Genomic DNA, 18,612 nt, shown 5'->3' on the forward strand with positions numbered 1-18,612 from the left:
CTACACATGCAGGTGTCCCTAAGGCCTTTACTCCTCCAGAGGGTGGCCTGTTTCCTCCAGAGATTACAGCACGGTTCCACGTGGCCATGTCTGTGGCGCTGACTCATTTATATCTCCCAAGTGAAGTATTTCTAAGATACTGTCAGTGTTCTGTTAACCATGGCCCGTCGAGTGTGGGATCGCCCGATTCAGTTCGGCCTTCTGGGGAAACGTTGGCCCCTGAAGCTTCAGGGGCCCCAATCTTCAGTAGATCCGGTGAGGGATAATTTTGCTTTCCGTTACAGGCTGGCTCTCTTTCGTGTTCTTTTAAGACATGTTTTGGCAATGTTGGAGAATCCCAGTCCTAGTGGGCCGAGGGATCCGAGGCCTTAGAAGCTGGGTGGCAAAATGGATATGACATTTGGGGATGAAGCCAATCTCCTTAACGTCTCCGTTTTATTTTTTTCTTTATGTTTTCGGTTCCAGTTCTGAGCTTGGGTGAATGGGGATTCTAATCGGCTGGTCCCGTTGTCGTTTTCATTCACCTTGGGCGTTCACCCGATGGGTGCTGCCTTCATTTTATTTTTTGATCAGGATGGATGTGTTTAATTTGTTTTCCTTAAGCTCATGCCTGTTAGATTTTCGTTTTATGAACATTCTTCTCTGGAACAGATACTTGCGATTATGGTCGCGTTGGCACTCCTTCGCAAGTTGTACACTTGTTTAATAGTAGAATTATGTTTTCTAGTTCATTTATCGATCCTTCGGGACAAATTTTCTTGGACCTTGAGCAGTTCAGGAGTGTTCTTATACCAGGCTGGTACTGGTTGGACGCTTTTTCAGCTGTTAACAGGGTTCATGTCACCTTCGGGGTGCTGATTAAATCCTATTGGATTCTGAATGTCACTTGGCCTATTCTATGGACTCCGAGCTCGGGTCCTACCGAAGTATGAGGCCTGTTGTTTATATGCAACCCCTCCGGACGGAGGGTTGTGAGTGCCAATCTAAGGTTGGTTGATTCGGGCTACTCGCCTTGGATACGGATCTGTTTTTGCAGACGGCATCATGGTTCTTCTGATCCCTAGGGAACAGTTATTTCCATTTCTTTGGAAGTTGGGAGATGTATGTGACCTTTGTGCTCTGGTGTGCCGAGTGATTACTGATTTGAGTTTCACTCGAAGTTCTTCCGGACGCTGATTCTTTAGCCTATTACACATTTTCTTGCGGGGGCGGAGTCTCATTCCTTCCTGCCTTGGGTGGATCATCTGGTCTGGATGCGCGGGCATGTTTTTCTTCCTCTACTCGAGTTGTGTTACTCTAAGAGGGGGAGTGCAGGGGCTCCCTGCCTTCTGTGGGGGGCTACGGCTCCAGCGTTTGCCTGCTTAAAGTAGTTTCTTTGGAAGATAGATCCTTCAAGGATCTCTAACTGTTGTCTATTCCACGTTATACCCTTGGTCTGACCACGGTCTTCGACATTTGGGTGTCTTGCATTACTCGTTGCAACTCTAAGACTGCTAAGTCTATGGACTTTTGAGGTGCGTTCCTCCTTGTAGGAGGCAGTTTAGTGTCCCTCTGGAAGTTGGATCTTTCAATCGAATCCTTGTAGAGGACACTGGCCTTGGTCCATGTCTCTCCTTGGATGGGTGTGGACGGTCGGTTCACACCTAGATGTTTGTGGTCCCGCGGGCCTCTCTTGTAGGGGCTGGGGCTCTGTGAGAGATGTGTATTGGACTGTGGCTTAGGCTTTAGGTCCTTCTGACGGGTCCCTACTGGTCTTCTGGTGCATGTAGGATGTTCCTATAGACTCCAGGTGTCTTTCAACTGGGTTGGCGATATGGCTGAGGGGTCTCACCTCTATGGTAGGGTGTTTTTCCGTTGTTTTCATTCGCTTCTCTTCTAGAGTTGGGGGTTGGGTTCTCCGGGTTCAGAGTTACTTTAGTATCTGTGGCATCCTGTGGGTCCTTGGTTCTTGCCTTGCGGGTTTTGTTTCCCTTCTTGCGTTTCAGGATCCTGGAAGGGGAGCTGCGATGTAGTGTCTGGTTCCTCCGTTCCTGCAACGGAAGGCTGAGGGTTTGCACCCTTTGGGGCTTCTGCTATGTGTTGGATCTGATATATGAATGCTGAGGGTCTGAGGGCCTTCTTCCCTTGGGAAGTGTTCCTTTTTTGACGACAGCGTGTAGGGGGTCTCATACCCGAGCACAATGTTTATCCTGACTTACAGTAACATGCTGTTTGTAGCAGCGGTCTAACCGGGGACTTTGTTCCCCGTTGATCCTTCCTTTCTCTTCTAAAATTCTGGGACTCTTGTCTTCAGTCTTTGACTAGCCTTTGGGCTGGGACCCTTATCCTGGAGGGAAGGTTGGGAATCGGTTACTCTATGCAGTGTTGACTATTTTCTTAGTGTTGGTCCTTTTCTTTGTGGGAGGACTTTGGATGTCCTCATCTTTTCTACTGGCGTCTGGTGCCGGGAGGGGGCGTTCCTTGGAGCCCACTATTCTAAGGGCTGTAAGCCCTTGGAAGGTTTGCAGTTGGAACCATCTACAGCTATGTGCACTGTGATTGTTTACCCAGTTACAGCTAATTGCTCTTGTCTGTATGCTAACAAGTTTTGAAGTGCCTTTAGGTGGTTTGGGTTAACAATGGTGAGTCAGCCTTCCTCCTGGAAGCTGGTCATTAAGAGTTCCTGTTCAGGCAGTTTGAGATTCTTTTGGAGAGCTCTTTTCTAGCTGCTGGGATAGTTATCCTGTTTCTGCTGTCTCTGCCTATCTAGTCTGCTGGTCTAGATATGTTATGAGGCAACAGGGGACTAATGGCTTTCCTGGAGTACCTTAGGGTATGGTACAGGATCAGGGACAGGAGGGTGCTCCTCGAGTCCTTTTTGGGGCATGTTTCCCTGTGTAGGGATCCTTTTTCCTCGGTCCTTGTGTTTCTAGGGAGCTTGTCTCCTTGGGCATGTATATTGTAAGACAACCATGGGTTGTTCTATAGGTGTTGAGTGGGAAAAGTTCTTTTGGAGTTTTCCTGGACTCTGTATTCCCTTTTCTGGGGCAGATGCGGTCCTTGTCTTTGGCCAGGTACCTTCTTGGGAGTCGTGACCCGTGGGGCGGACACCTCGGAGGTCGTTTGGGCTTGACAGACTCTAGGTCTGAGTGTTTTTTTAGTTCGGCTTTGCCGGCAGTGTAACTAATGTGCAGTTACCTGGGCTCGGATTTTCTTCTGTGTCATTTGTACTTAAATTTAGGGTGTTGAGTAATTCAGGCTGTGGTGCCTTTCGAAGGGGCCGCCTTTTGTACCCACCCGTTATTTACATTCAGTGTCCTCTAGCTTGGGTATTGTTTTCCCAAAAGTAAGGAATGCAGCTGTGGACTCTTCGCTTTTAAGAAGAAAAACATAAATTATGCTTACCTAATAATTTCATTTTCTTCTGAAGGGAAGTGTCCACAGCTCCCGCCAATGTTTTTTCTATATGAGGCGGCTGTAATTTCTTTGTTCTTCTGGCACCTTTTTTCACGCTGATATTTCTCCTGCTGTTCCTTGTTCCCTTAGCAGAATGACTGGGGGATGAGGGACGTAGGGGAGGTATTAAAGCCTTTGGCTGGGGTATCTTTGCCTCCTCCTGGTGGCCAGTTTCTGTATTTACCAAAAGTAATGAATGCAGCTGTGGACTCTTCCCTTCAAAAGAAAATTAAATTATCAGGTAAGCCACCATTTAGGGTACTGGCAGCAGTCTGCCAGTACCCACATTGCAAACAATTTTGGGGTTTTTAAACAGACACCACTTTTTCTGTAGTGTAGCTGCCCCCTCAATAACTACCCCCCACCCCCTCCCAGATCCCTTTCCAAATCTTATTCCCCCCTCCTCGACAACCACCATCTCCCACCACCATCTTCCAGAGTCCAGACTTTTAACAAGATCACGGGGGCGGGCGCGCGCACACGCCCCCCCCCCCCCGCGCGCTTCTGCACGCACCCGGGAGTGATTTCCTACGATCGCTTCCACCTGCTTTAAACCCATAACGACGTACAGGGTACTTCGTTGGTCTTTAACAACCAGTTTGGGTATGACATACCCTGTACGACTTGTGTCGTTAAGGTGTTAATTCTTTAAACAAATGTAATCTTGGTTGCATGCAATATTTTGATAATATTTGTATGTTGGTCTTTCTTCTTCCCACAGTGCTGTGCTATGGCTTTCATAGAAAAGCTGGATGCTCACTCATTGAATTTAAGTGAAGAAGAGTTTGATAGATATATGTCTGGTCAAATGTCCCCAAAGAAGCAAGAATCCGACATCTGGCCACCTGACACCTGCCCTGGAGTGAAGCAGATGCACAGAAACATGGACTTACTGTCACAGCTCTCAGAGAGGCAGGATCGCATTGTGATTGGGGCTAAGAAATTAGAGAAGGACCTTATTGACTGGACAGATGAAGTAACTCGAGAGGTCCAGGACATTGTAGACAAGTATCCACTGCGCATTAAAACAGTTGGACAGACCCTAGCAGCTATTGATTCTGAGAATGTAGAGGATGATAGATTGCCTCCACCACTGCAACCACAAGTATATGCTGGATAACAAGCTAAACACAGGATGGTCCACACACAACCACTCCTCAGATGTGTACAGCTCAGTGTCGCACTTGGAGCAACACAGGGGAAGTTCATTAAACCTAAAGAAATACATGGTTTAAAAGCAATTTTTATGGTACACTCTTGTTTTTTTGTGGTTGTTTTGCCTTCTAAAATTATTTATTAGCATAAGACTCAAAGGTCAGTCCTTTTTTAAGGAACAACAAACCACTAATATTGTACATTAAACAACAAATGCAATACCTCCTTTTTAATTGGACATTTCATAAACACATTATAAGATTTGTCCTGCCTCATAATAGTCTTTTTATCCCATAATAATGCTCTATTGCATTGAACTTCAATAACTCACTCAGGAATAGGCAGTTCATAAGCCATTGGCCCAACACTTCAGAATAAAGTTGTCGGAAAAAACACCTGAATTTGAAGACTGACCATCACAAATCCAGTTGGAAATTTCTTAAATGGACTAGGTATTCTATAAAGTGTGTTTTGTCTTTTTTTTTTTTTTTTCTTCTTTTAACAATAGGCAGTTTTAAAATAACAAAGTTGCTAATGTGATAATTGATGAAAGTACTTAATTTGGTATCTTTGCCCCCAAAAATAAGTTCTCTATTTATATTTCAGTGGCTTCACCAGCCTTCACGTCAACAGATCTTATACAGCTGATTTCCTCTTTAAACCCTTAACGACAGCAACGTACCATGTACTTTGCCTGTCGTTAAGGGTTACCTTGTTAATAATAGCGAGGATCATTAAAGGGTACAGGTGCTGTCATGCATCATCAAACTATAAGAGACATCAAAATTCAAAGAAATACATTTCTCAGTCTTAAAATAAGTTTTCTTTTATATTTTAGTGGCATGTGTGTATATGTGTGTGTGTATATATATACACACACACACACACACACGTGTATATTTGTGTGTGTGTATATATATATATATATATATATATATATATATATGTGTATATATATATATATAATCTAAGAAATGTATTTGATGGTGCACAAGCATAAAGGATCTTCTCTAAAAAAGGGAGGGGGAGATGAATAAAGATTAAACTGCTCTATATTGATAGAGCAATTCATATGTATGTCTCTTTAAATGGTGAGCTTATCATAGTGTTAATAATTATCAGAAGTGAATATATTTATATAAGACTATACTAAAAAAGACAGGATTGTACACTAAATTGTTGCTGTTTAAGTTTTCCCCATATTTAATTTTGTTGTGGAAAATTTACTTTGTGTGATATACTATTTGCTTTGTACAACATACTACTGCTTATAAGCTAAGCAGGTGATCTCCAGCAAGGTCCTTATGTAGATCTATTGTGTAAGTTATGAGAGAACAAGACATCATTTTTTTCTAAGCATAACAACCCATGAGAAAATAGAGGCTGATCAATTAAGTGATTGCTCTTCCGCACTCTTTCTTGGACCAGATGTATTACTTTGTTTATACTTGTTATTTGAAAATAGTTTATTTTTTTCTGTAAAACTTGTACACTGTAAATATTTAAATCACATGTTTATTTAGATGCATGCTATTGGTGTTCATAACTTTTTAGTCGGTTGTGGATTATACGGAAATGAGTGATAAGCCTGTTTATAGCAAATCTAGTATAGTAAAGAGGTTATTGTCATTTATTTCTGAAGAGGTTTACGCTGTTAATCTAAGTTTGATGAAGAACCACATACAAATATTAATAAAACACCTGAGTGCCTTTTGTTGACCAGCACAAAGAGGGCTGGCACTCTGGAATGCTCATAATGGTGTCTGTGCAGTGGAAACTGATGACTTTGGTGTCTACACATCAAGCGTATAATTGCTCCAGGACTATACAATTACTAAAACAACATAACGTCTAATAAATGCTGTAGGCTTAATAATGCCATTTTATGCATTTGCTTAAAATCCAAATTTACTAGACTTGCAAAACATGTATAAATGGTACAATGTAAATGAAAATGAATTTAGTGTAAAATGTAAATTTAAAAATGTGTAATCTGGTTGTATATTGCTGATTTACTAAAATAGTGCATGTTAACATTTAAAAATGTAGCTTGATATTTTGTAAATTATATTTTCTCTATTAATAATTACAAACATAGAGGACACTCCCTTGTATATTGGTGATTCAGAACCTTGAATAGAAAACCTGTTAGAATATGGAACAAGATTGCTGTCAAAAAGCCAATTGTGTGTAATTCTTTATCATTGTGACGACACATTTTTCTTTTTTTGAAATGCAATATTTTTTGGGGGGGAAATACACTTCCAGCATGTGTCAAAACACTGTCAAAAAAGAAATGCTAGTTCCCATTTTGCTAAAGGACTTATGTCTCAGCAGTCTGTTTTGCTTTCAATTAAATGTGGAGAAATGCCTGAGAAAATGAATATTCCTTAGTACATTTTTTTGTAAAAAAAAAAACACTGCAGATTTAGCACTTTAGGCATGTTAAAGCATGGTGTATGGTATAATTACATTATTGTATAAAACAAACAGAATAAGCACTTGATGTATGGTAAATGACAACTTAAAAAAACATTCTGAAAGAAGATCACATACTACAGTGAGTTTTCCTGCTGCCATGAAAATTGTAATTAAAACATTAAAATCAATATATTGTATTGGGTTGTATTATGCAAATGAGAATAAATGTTTAAAAGTTTACCTCAGATGCTGATGTGCTGGGGTTGTCAGCTATTTTTCCACATTTAATTGAAAGCAAAGCAATTGCTAGTACTCAGTCAACAGGCTGAAATTCTTGTAGTGACATAAGTCATTTAGCAAAATGGGAAGTAGCATTTATTTTTGACAGTATTTTCAATCATACTAGAAGTATAATCCCCCCCAAAAATAAAAAAAATTACTTCCAAAAAGATTTGTATTCTAAAAATAAAGAAGAAAGAAAAACAAATTGTATTTGCAAATTTAGATTTGTATCCAGATGTCACAATTTATGTACAATGATAAAGAATCACGCATACTTTTTGATAGCAATCTTATTCCATACTAAAATTACTTCTCAAATTTAAAGGGGAAACACACACATTATTCATTAGTATGCTAATAAAGTAAATATAAGCCATGACTGATGTTTTATAACCAAGTGTGCTATCAATTTTTGTTTGTTTGCTAAATTCCTTTTTTTACCTATATCCATCCAGGAATTTGTTTGTTTTTTTATTTGTGTTTATGCATCATCTTGTTGCCATTAGAACATTTGTTCCATTTGCAAATCTAAATAGTAATGTAGACAATAATGACAAAAGTCCCTGGCTGAAAAGTCCAGAGGAAAATTAGACTTGTTAAAGAGAGAGGGTTCTTCTGCGTATGCAGGTTACAATATTGTTCAGACAGTACTTCCATTATAGTTATTTCTTTAAAATACTGCAAATCAAATAGCTGGTTTAGGAATTTTGCAGCATTTTAAGGAAACCTTGGTTTGCCTTTTGATATCTCTAAGGAAGATGGGACTAGCACAGTTTTTACACATTAGCAGGTGGTGTTTAAAGGGACAGTAAATATTTCCCCCCCGATTATTGTGCGCATGTGCACAATCAATTACTATAATAATACCCTCACCTTAAAATAAAGATTTATTTGTACTGATTCTCTCAAAAGATCTCCATACTTGTCCTCAAAACCTTCCTTCATGGCATGACATTAAAAAAAAAAGTTACATCACTGTACTTCAATCACAATTCGCTCGATCGTGTCATTGTCTTCAATGTATCGCTCACCCATGCTGGATAAAGCTGTACTAGAAAGGAGGGATTTGAGAATAGAGGACTTTTGAGTTTAAATGCATCTTTACTTTCACAAGGTGAGGATATCATAATAGTAATTGATTGTGCACATGTTGCACAATTACCAGGGGGGGGGGGGGGATGTAATGTTTACTGTCCCTTTAATGTCTTCATTTTTTTTCTTTTACAAAGATATTACGAGTCCACAGATTTCATCCTTACTTGTGGGATATTAACCTCCTGCTAACAGGAAGTGGCAAAGAGCACCACAGCAGAGCTGTATATATAGCCCCTCCCTTCCCCTCCACCCTCAATCATTCTCTTTGCCTGTGTTATACAAGGAAGACATGGTAAAGTGAGGTGTTAGTTTTAGTTTCTTCAATCAAGAAGTTTTTTATTTTAAATGGTACCGGTGCGTACTATTTTCCTCAGGGGGATATGGAAGAACATTTCTGCCCTGAGGTTTGATGATCTTAGCATTTGTAACTAAGATCCACGCTGGTTCCCACAAGACTTCTGAAGGTAACCATGAGACATCTTCAGTGTGGAGACCGGTTTCATGCTACAAGCAGCATTAAGGTATGTGCAGCCTTTTTTTCTGAGCAGACTTGGTGTATCAGAACTGGCTGGCATTATTTCCCTGTATGGGAATGGGGTAAGCAGTAAAACCTATTTCTTCTGTTATGTGTGATCAGTCCACGGGTCATCATTACTTCTGGGATATTATCTGCTCCCCTACAGGAAGTGCAAGAGGATTCACCCAGCAGAGTTGCTATATAGCTCCTCCCCTCTACGTCACCTCCAGTCATTCTCTTGCACCCAAAGACTAGATAGGAGGTGTGAGAGGACTATGGTGATTATACTTAGTTTTTAGAACTTCAATCAAAAGTTTGTTATTTTACAATAGCACCGGAGCGTGTTATTACCTCTCTGGCAGAGTTTGAAGAAGAATCTACCAGAGTTTTTCTTATGATTTTAACCGGAGTAGTTAAGATCATATTGCTGTTTCTCGGCCATCTGAGGGAGGTAAAAACTTCAGATCAGGGGACAGCGGGCAGTTGAATCTGCATTGAGGTATGTAGCAGTTTTTATTTTCTGAATGGAATTGATGAGAAAATCCTGCCATACCGTTATAATGAACATGTATGTATACTCTACATTTTAGTATTCTGGGGATGGTATTTCACCGGAATTACTCTGTAAAAGTACATTAAACCTTTTAATAGGTATTTTTCATGTTAAACGTTTTTGCTGGAATGTAGAATCGTTTGCATTAATGAGGTACTGAGTGAATAAATATTTGGGCATTATTTTTCCACTTGGCAGTTTGCTTGTTTTCATTATGACAGTTTCGTTTCTCTCTCACTGCTGTGTGTGAGAGGGAGGGGCCGTTTTTGGCGCTCTTTGCTACGCATCAAAAATTTCCAGTCAGTTACTCTTGTATTTTCTGCATGATCCGGTTCATCTCTAACAGAACTCAGGGGTCTTCAAACTTCTTTGAAGGGAGGTAGATTCTCTCAGCAGAGCTGTGAGACTTATATAGTGACTGTGATTTAAAACGTTGCTCTGTAATTTTTATGTTTAAAATTTAATTTGTGTTATTTTACTAATGGGAACAAACCTTGCTAAAAAGTTGTGTTGTATTTAAAGAGTGATGCTATAACTGTTTTTCAGTTCATTATATTCAACTGTCATTTCATCGTTTAGTGCTTCTTGAGGCACAGTACGTTTTTGTTAATTAAGATTGTAACCGAGTTGCATGTTTATTGCTAGTGTGTTAAACATGTCTGATTCAGAGGAAGATACCTGTGTCATTTGTTCCAATGCCAAGGTGGAGCCCAATAGAAATTTATGTACTAACTGTATTGATGCTACTTTAAATAAAAGCCAATCTGTACAAATTGAACAAATTTTACCAAACAGCGAGGGGAGAGTTATGCCGACTAACTCGCCTCACGTGTCAGTACCTGCATCTCCCGCCCGGGAGGTGCGTGATATTATGGCGCCTAGTACATCTGGGCAGCCATTACAGATAACATTACAAGATATGGCTACTGTTATGACTGAAGTTTTGGCTAAATTACCAGAACTAAGAGGCAAGCGTGATCACTCTGGGGTGAGAACAGAGTGCGCTGATAATTCTAGGGCCATGTCTGATACTGCGTCACAGCTTGCAGAGCATGAGGACGGAGAGCTTCATTCTGTAGGTGACGGTTCTGATCCAAGCAGATTGGATTCAGATATTTCAAATTTTAAATTTAAATTGGAAAACCTCCGTGTGTTACTAGGGGAGGTCTTAGCGGCTCTTAACGATTGTAACACTGTTGCAATACCAGAGAAAATGTGTAGGTTGGATAAATACTTTGCGGTACCGGCGAGTACTGACGTTTTTCCTATACCTAAGAGATTAACTGAAATTGTTACTAAGGAGTGGGATAGACCCGGTGTGCCGTTCTCACCCCCTCCAATATTTAGAAAGATGTTTCCAATAGACGCCACCACACGGGACTTATGGCAAACGGTCCCTAAGGTGGAGGGAGCAGTTTCTACTTTAGCCAAGCGCACCACTATCCCGGTGGAGGATAGCTGTGCTTTTTCAGATCCTATGGATAAAAAATTAGAGGGTTACCTTAAGAAAATGTTTGTTCAACAAGGTTTTATATTGCAACCCCTTGCATGCATCGCGCCGATTACGGCTGCGGCAGCATTTTGGATTGAGTCTCTGGAAGAGAACCTTAGTTCAGCTACGCTGGACGACATTACGGACAGGCTTAGAGTCCTTAAACTAGCTAATTCATTCATTTCGGAGGCCGTAGTACATTTAACCAAACTTACGGCTAAGAATTCAGGATTCGCCATTCAGGCACGTAGGGCGCTGTGGCTAAAATCCTGGTCGGCTGATGTAACTTCTAAGTCCAAATTACTTAATATACCTTTCAAGGGGCAAACTTTATTTGGGCCCGGTTTGAAAGAAATTATTGCTGACATTACAGGAGGTAAGGGCCACGCTCTACCTCAAGACAAAGCCAAAGCTAAGGCTAGACAGTCTAATTTTCGTCCCTTTCGGAATTTCAAAACAGGAACAGCATCAACTTCCACTGCACCAAAACAGGAAGGAGCTGTTGCTCGTTACAGACAAGGCTGGAAACCTAACCAGTCCTGGAATAAGGGCAAGCAGGCCAGGAAACCTGCTGCTGCCCCTAAGACAGCATGAACCGAGGGCCCCCGATCCGGGACCGGATCTAGTGGGGGGCAGACTCTCTCTCTTCGCCCAGGCTTGGGCAAGAGATGTCCAGGATCCCTGGGCGCTAGAGATCATATCTCAGGGATACCTTCTAGACTTCAAATTATCTCCCCCAAGAGGGAGATTTCATCTGTCAAGGTTGTCAACAAACCAAATAAAGAAAGACGCGTTTCTACGCTGTGTACAAGATCTATTTATTAATGGGAGTGATCCATCCGGTTCCGCGGTCGGAACAAGGACAAGGGTTTTACTCAAACCTGTTTGTGGTTCCCAAAAAAGAGGGAACTTTCAGGCCAATCCTGGATTTAAAGATCCTAAACAAATTCCTAAGAGTTCCATCATTCAAAATGGAAACTATTCGGACAATCTTACCCATGATCCAAAAGGGTCAGTACATGACCACAGTGGATTTAAAGGATGCTTACCTTCACATACCGGTTCACAAAGGTTCTGGGTGCCCTTCTGGCGGTACTAAGACCGCGAGGAATTTCGGTAGCTCCGTACCTAGACGACATTCTGATTCAAGCTTCAAGCTTTCAAACTGCCAAGTCTCATACAGAGTTAGTTCTGGCATTTCTAAGGTCGCATGGATGGAAAGTGAACGAAAAGAAGAGTTCTCTCTTTCCTCTCACAAGAGTTCCATTCTTGGGGACTCTTATAGATTCTGTAGAAATGAAGATTTATCTGACAGAAGACAGATTAACAAAGCTTCTAAATGCATGCCGTGTCCTTCATTCCATTCAACTCCCGTCAGTAGCTCAATGCATGGAGGTGATCGGCTTAATGGTAGCAGCAATGGACATAGTTCCCTTTGCACGCCTACATCTCAGACCGCTGCAATTGTGCATGCTGAGTCAGTGGAATGGGGATTACTCAGATTTGTCCCCCACTCTGAATCTGGATCAAGAGACCAGAAAACTCTCTTCTATGGTGGCTTTCTCGGCCACATCTGTCCAGGGGGATGCCATTCAGCAGGCCGGACTGGACAATTGTAACAACAGACGCCAGCCTTCTAGGTTGGGGCGCTGTCTGGAATTCTCTGAAGGCTCAGGGACAATGGAGTCAGGAGGAAAGTCTCCTGCCAATAAACATTCTGGAATTGAGAGCAGTTCTCAATGCCCTTCTAGCTTGGCCCCAGTTAAAAACTCGGGGGTTTATCAGGTTTCAGTCGGACAACATCACGACTGTAGCTTACATCAACCATCAGGGAGGGACAAGAAGCTCCCTAGCAATGATGGAAGTATCAAAGATATTTCGCTGGGCAGAGTCTCACTCTTGCCACCTGTCAGCAATCCACATCCCGGGAGTGGAGAACTGGGAGGCGGATTTCTTGAGTCGCCAGACTTTTCATCCGGGGGAGTGGGAACTTCATCCGGAGGTCTTTGCCCAAATACTTCGACGTTGGGGCAAACCAGAGATAGATCTCATGGCGTCTCGCCAGAACGCCAAACTTCCTCGCTACGGATCCAGATCCAGGGATCCGGGAGCGGTTATGATAGATGCTTTGACAGCACCTTGGAACTTCAGGATGGCTTATGTGTTTCCACCCTTCCCGCTGCTTCCTCGATTGATTGCCAAGATAAAACAGGAGAGAGCATCAGTGATTCTAATAGCACCTGCATGGCCACGCAGGACTTGGTATGCAGATCTAGTGGACATGTCATCCTGTCCGCCTTGGTCTCTACCTCTAAGACAGGACCTTCTGATACAGGGTCCATTCAAACATCAAAATCTAACTTCTCTGAAGCTGACTGCTTGGAAATTGAACGCTTGATTTTATCAAAACGTGGTTTTTCTGAGTCGGTTATTGATACCCTGATACAGGCTAGGAAGCCTGTTACTAGAAAGATTTACCATAAAATATGGCGTAAATACCTATACTGGTGTGAATCCAAAGATTACTCCTGGAGTAAGGTTAGGATTCCTAGGATATTGTCCTTTCTACAAGAAGGTTTAGAAAAGGGTTTATCGGCTAGCTCATTAAAGGGACAGATCTCAGCTCTGTCCATCTTGTTACATAAGCGTCTGTCAGAAAATCCAGACGTCCAGGCATTTTGTCAGGCTTTAGCTAGGATCAAGCCTGTGTTTAAAACTGTTGCTCCGCCATGGAGTTTAAACTTAGTTCTTAACGTTTTACAGGGCGTTCCGTTTGAACCCCTTCATTCCATTGATATAAAATTGTTATCTTGGAAAGTTCTATTTTTAATGGCTATTTCCTCGGCTCGAAGAGTCTCTGAATTATCAGCCTTACATTGTGATTCTCCTTATCTGATCTTTCATTCAGACAAGGTAGTTCTGCGTACTAAACCTGGGTTCTTACCTAAGGTAGTCACTAACAGGAATATCAATCAAGAGATTGTTGTTCCATCCTTGTGTCCAAATCCTTCTTCAAAGAAGGAACGTCTTCTACACAATCTGGATGTAGTTCGTGCCCTCAAGTTCTACTTGCAGGCAACTAAGGATTTTCGACAAACGTCTTCCCTGTTTGTCGTGTACTCTGGTCAGAGGAGAGGTCATAAGGCTTCGGCTACCTCTCTCTCCTTCTGGCTTCGTAGCATAATTCGTTTAGCCTATGAGACTGCTGGACAGCAGCCTCCTGAAAGAATTACAGCTCATTCTACTAGAGCTGTGGCTTCCACTTGGGCCTTTAAGAATGAGGCCTCTGTTGAACAGATTTGCAAGGCTGCAACTTGGTCTTCGCTTCATACTTTTTCCAAATTTTACAAATTTGACACTTTTGCTTCTTCGGAGGCTATTTTTGGGAGAAAGGTTCTTCAGGCAGTGGTTCCTTCTGTATAATGAGCCTGCCTATCCCTCCCGTCATCCGTGTACTTTTGCTTTGGTATTGGTATCCCAGAAGTAATGATGACCCGTGGACTGATCACACATAACAGAAGAAAACATAATTTATGCTTACCTGATAAATTCCTTTCTTCTGTTGTGTGATCAGTCCACGGCCCGCCCTGTTTTTTAAGGCAGGTAAACATTTTTTAAATTATAATCCAGTCACCACTACACCCTTGGCTTCTCCTTTCTCGTTGGTCTTTGGTCGAATGACTGGAGGTGACGTAGAGGGGAGGAGCTATATAGCAACTCTGCTGGGTGAATCCTCTTGCACTTCCTGTAGGGGAGCAGATAATATCCCAGAAGTAATGATGACCCGTGGACTGATCACACAACAGAAGAAAGGAATTTATCAGGTAAGCATAAATTATGTTTTTAATAAGAGGGGTGTTACTGAGCCGTGGCGAGGTGCAGAGTGTATTTTTATCTATCTTTTGACTACATGTTGATATAAGTACTTCTAAAGCCTTATTTCTGCTCTTGCTTCTGGGTGCAGTAATTCTGGATCAAGAGACCAGCAACTCTCTTCTTTGGTGGTTGTCGCCAGATCATCTGTCCCAGGGGACTTGTTTCCACAGACCCTCATGGGTGATAGTCACAACAGATGCCAGCCTTCTGGGCTGGGGTGCAGTTTGGAACTCCCTGAAGGCCCTGGAGTCTCTACTTCCAATCACTATTCTGGAACTGAGAGCAATATTCAATGCGCTTCAGGTGTGGCCTCAGTTGGCTTTGGCCAAATTCATCAGATTTCAGTCGGACAACATCAGGACTTTGGCATATATCAATCATCAGGGGGGAACAAGGAGTTCCTTAGCGATGATAGAAGTATCCAAGATAATCCGTTGGGCGGAGGCCCACTCTTGTCATCTGTCAGCGATCTACATCCCAGGGGTAGAGAACTGGGAAGCAGATTTTCTAAGTCGACAGACTTTTCATCCGGGGGAGTGGGAACTTCACTCAGAGGTATTTGCCTCATTGATTCTCAGATGGAGCAGACCGGAATTGGATTTGATGGCATCTCGTCAGAATGCCAAGCTTCCAAGATACGGATCCTGGTCAAGGGATCCTCAGGCCGAACTGATAGATGCCTTGGCAGTACCTTGGCTGTTCAGCCTAGCTTATGTGTTTCCTCTCCTCCCACGCGTGATTACTCGAATCAAACAGGAGAGAGCTTCAGTGATCCTGATAGCGCCTGCGTGGCCACGCAGGACTTGGTATGCGGATTTAGTGGACATGTCCTCTCTGCCACCGTGGAAACTTCCGTTGAGACAGGACCTTCTCATTCAAGGTCCTTTCCAACATCCAAATCTAATTTCTCTGCAACTGACTGCGTGGAGATTGAACGCTTGATTTTATCGAAGCGAGGATTCTCTGATTCAGTTATCAATACTTTGATACAGGCTAGAAAACCTGTCACTAGAAAAATCTATCATAAGATATGGCGTAAATATATTTATTGGTGTGAATCCAAGGGTTACTCATGGAGTAAAGTTAGGATTCCAAGGATTTTGTCTTTTTTCCAAGAAGTATTGGAGAAAGGGTTATCAGCAAGTTCCTTAAAGGGACAAATTTCAGCTTTGTCAATTCTGTTTCACAAACGTTTGGCAAATGTATCAGATGTTCAGTCTTTTTGTCTAGAATTAAGCCTGTATTTAGACCTATTACTCCTCCCTGGAGTTTGAATTTAGTTCTTTGAGTTCTGCAAGGGGTTCCGTTTGAACCTATGCATTCCATAGATATTAAACTATTATCTTGGAAAGTTCTATTTTTGGTTGCCATTTCTTCTGCTCGAAGAGTTTCTGAGCTTTCAGCATTACAGTGTGATCCGCCTTATCTCATATTTCATTCTGATAAGGTGGTTTTACGTACCAAACCTGGGTTCCTTCCTAAGGTTGTTTCGAATAAGAATATTAATCAGGAAATTGTTGTTCCTTCCTTGTGTCCTAATCCTTCTTCTAAGAAGGAGCGTCTGTTACATAACTTGGACGTGGTCCGTGCCTTAAAATTTTATTTACAGGCAACTAAGGATTTCCGTCAATCATCTTCATTATTCATAGTTTATTCTGGAAAGCGTAGGGGTCAGAAAGCTACGGCTACCTCTCTCTCTTTTTGGCTGAGAAGTATCATCCGCCTGGCATATGAGACTGCTGGACAGCAGCCTCCTGAAAGAATTACGGCTCATTCTTCTAGGGCTGTGGCTTCCACATGGGCTTTTAAAAACGATGCATCTGTTGAACAGATTTGTAAGGCTGCGACTTGGTCGTCCCTTCACACTTTTTCCAAATTTTACAAATTTGATACTTTTGCTTCTTCTGAGGCTATCTTTGTGAGAAAGGTTCTTCAAGCAGTGGTGCCTTCCGTTTATGTTCCTGTCTTGTCCCTCCTTTTCATCCGTGTCCTATTGCTTTGGTATTGGTTTCCCACAAGTAAGGATGAAATCCGTGGACTAGTCATATCTTTGTAAAAGAAAACTAAATTTATGCTTACCTGATAAATTACTTTCTTTTAAAATATGACGAGTCCACGGCCCACCCTGATCTTTTTAAGACAGTTTTTCTTTATTTTTTTGTAAACTTCAGTCACCTCTGCACCTTTTTAGCCTTTCCTTTTCTCTTCCTATACCTTCGGCCGAATGACTGAGGTTGGAGGGGAAGGGAGGGGCTATATATACAGCTCTGCTGTGGTGCTCTTTGCCACTTCCTGTTAGCAGGAGGTTAATATCCCACAAGTAAGGATGAAATCCGTGGACTCGTCATATCGTAAAAAAAAGTAATTTATCAGGTAATCATAAATTTAGTTTTTCATGCTTTAGCTTTGCTCAAATATTTAACGCTAGAAAATATTCTGCTAATAGTTTTACTTTCCTTTTCTCTGCAACCAAATATCAAGAAAAATCCCTTTTTCTTCATAAATGGAAAAGAGTCCACAGCTGCATTCATTACTTTTGGGAATTTAGAACCTGGCCACCAGGAGGAGGCAAAGACACCCCCGCCAAAGGCTTAAATACTCCCAGTTCCTAATCCCCCAGTCATTCTTTGCCTTAAATCCCAGGAGGTTGGCAGAGAAGTGTCAGAAGTTTACGATAGTCTTTTATGGAGGGTAGTACTCTTCGGCATGGGACTGGAGCTTTAAGTAGTCCTGTCAGCCTCTCAGTGAGAGCATGGATGAAAGTTAGAGTCCGGAGATGCAGGGAGAGATTTCCTGCGAACCCATCCTGACTCATATTAACAGCTCCTTGGTAATCAGCGTTGACGAGTTTCACTGCATACCTTTCTTCACTCAAGTCCATGTCAGAAGTGAGGCTACTATCTGTCACACTTGAAGGGCCGTGTTCCTGTTCCATGGCGTAGATTCCAGTAAGATCATTAAATTTTATTTCAATATGAGAATGTATTGTTGACGAAACAAGGTAGGGTCCCAGTGGGACTCCTTTTATCTTAATAAGGAATCATGGGTTAATATCTCCTGAGGGGGTTTTTTGAACAGGGGGGACTTTAATCATGTTTGTTATATGGTTCTATCTGCAAATGTGTAGCTATACCTAGGCTCACGGCCTTTACGGAACATAACGACCTTCTTTTAATGACGTGATCTCTCAGGATTGCGCGCCCTTTTTGTGACTGGCACGGTGCACCTTGTGACGGCTGTGGTTACGTTTTTTTTCCACTTCCATATACTGACTGTGTGCGACCGAGAGAGTCTAGCTCGTGGGTTGTCTGGTTCACAGGAAGTGTGGTGAGTGCCCCAGCCATTGGGGGTGTCAAGAGGTGACAGTTTTTGTCATTTTTGTAATCCCAACATTATGGAGGATTCTGATATGCAAGCACGGATGCCTCCGATACGGAGAATGCGTCTTGTGATGAATATGAAATGGCCCGGGTAATCAGTGCCCATCAGTTATGTTCCGATTGCTCCACAAGCAATCAGCATTGACTAGTTTGCCTGCTTTTTTCTCTCAAGTCCATGGCAGAGGCGACGCTACTATCTGTCACACTTGAAGGGCCGTGTTCCTGTTCCACGGCGTAGATTCCGGTAAGATCGTTTCATTTTACTTTCATAATGGATGTATTGTAATTTCAACTGTTTATCCGAGAGGGGCTAAAACATTTCGGGGATAACTTTAACATAGGGTCTCAGTGAGGCTCCTTTTTGTATCTCGGAATCAAGGGTTAATATCTCCTGAGGGGTATTATT

The 18,612-nt window shown here is 42.1% G+C and overlaps 1 protein-coding gene across 2 annotated transcripts in view; it reads left to right on the forward strand.

The window, feature by feature from the left end:
• The window catches only part of RABGEF1 (RAB guanine nucleotide exchange factor 1), a 199,000-nt gene extending 191,314 nt beyond the window's left edge, over positions 1–7,686 (forward strand). For both annotated transcript variants that reach the window (XM_053706299.1, XM_053706298.1), the window contains exon 10: positions 4,157–7,686. In XM_053706299.1, the coding sequence (XP_053562274.1) occupies positions 4,157–4,555 (399 nt within the window). In that variant the 3' untranslated portion in view covers positions 4,556–7,686. The remainder of the gene's footprint in view (positions 1–4,156) is intronic.
• Positions 7,687–18,612: the final 10,926 nt, after the last annotated feature.

This window comes from Bombina bombina, chromosome 3 (genome assembly GCF_027579735.1).
Source record: "Bombina bombina isolate aBomBom1 chromosome 3, aBomBom1.pri, whole genome shotgun sequence".
Lineage (NCBI taxonomy): Eukaryota > Metazoa > Chordata > Amphibia > Anura > Bombinatoridae > Bombina > Bombina bombina.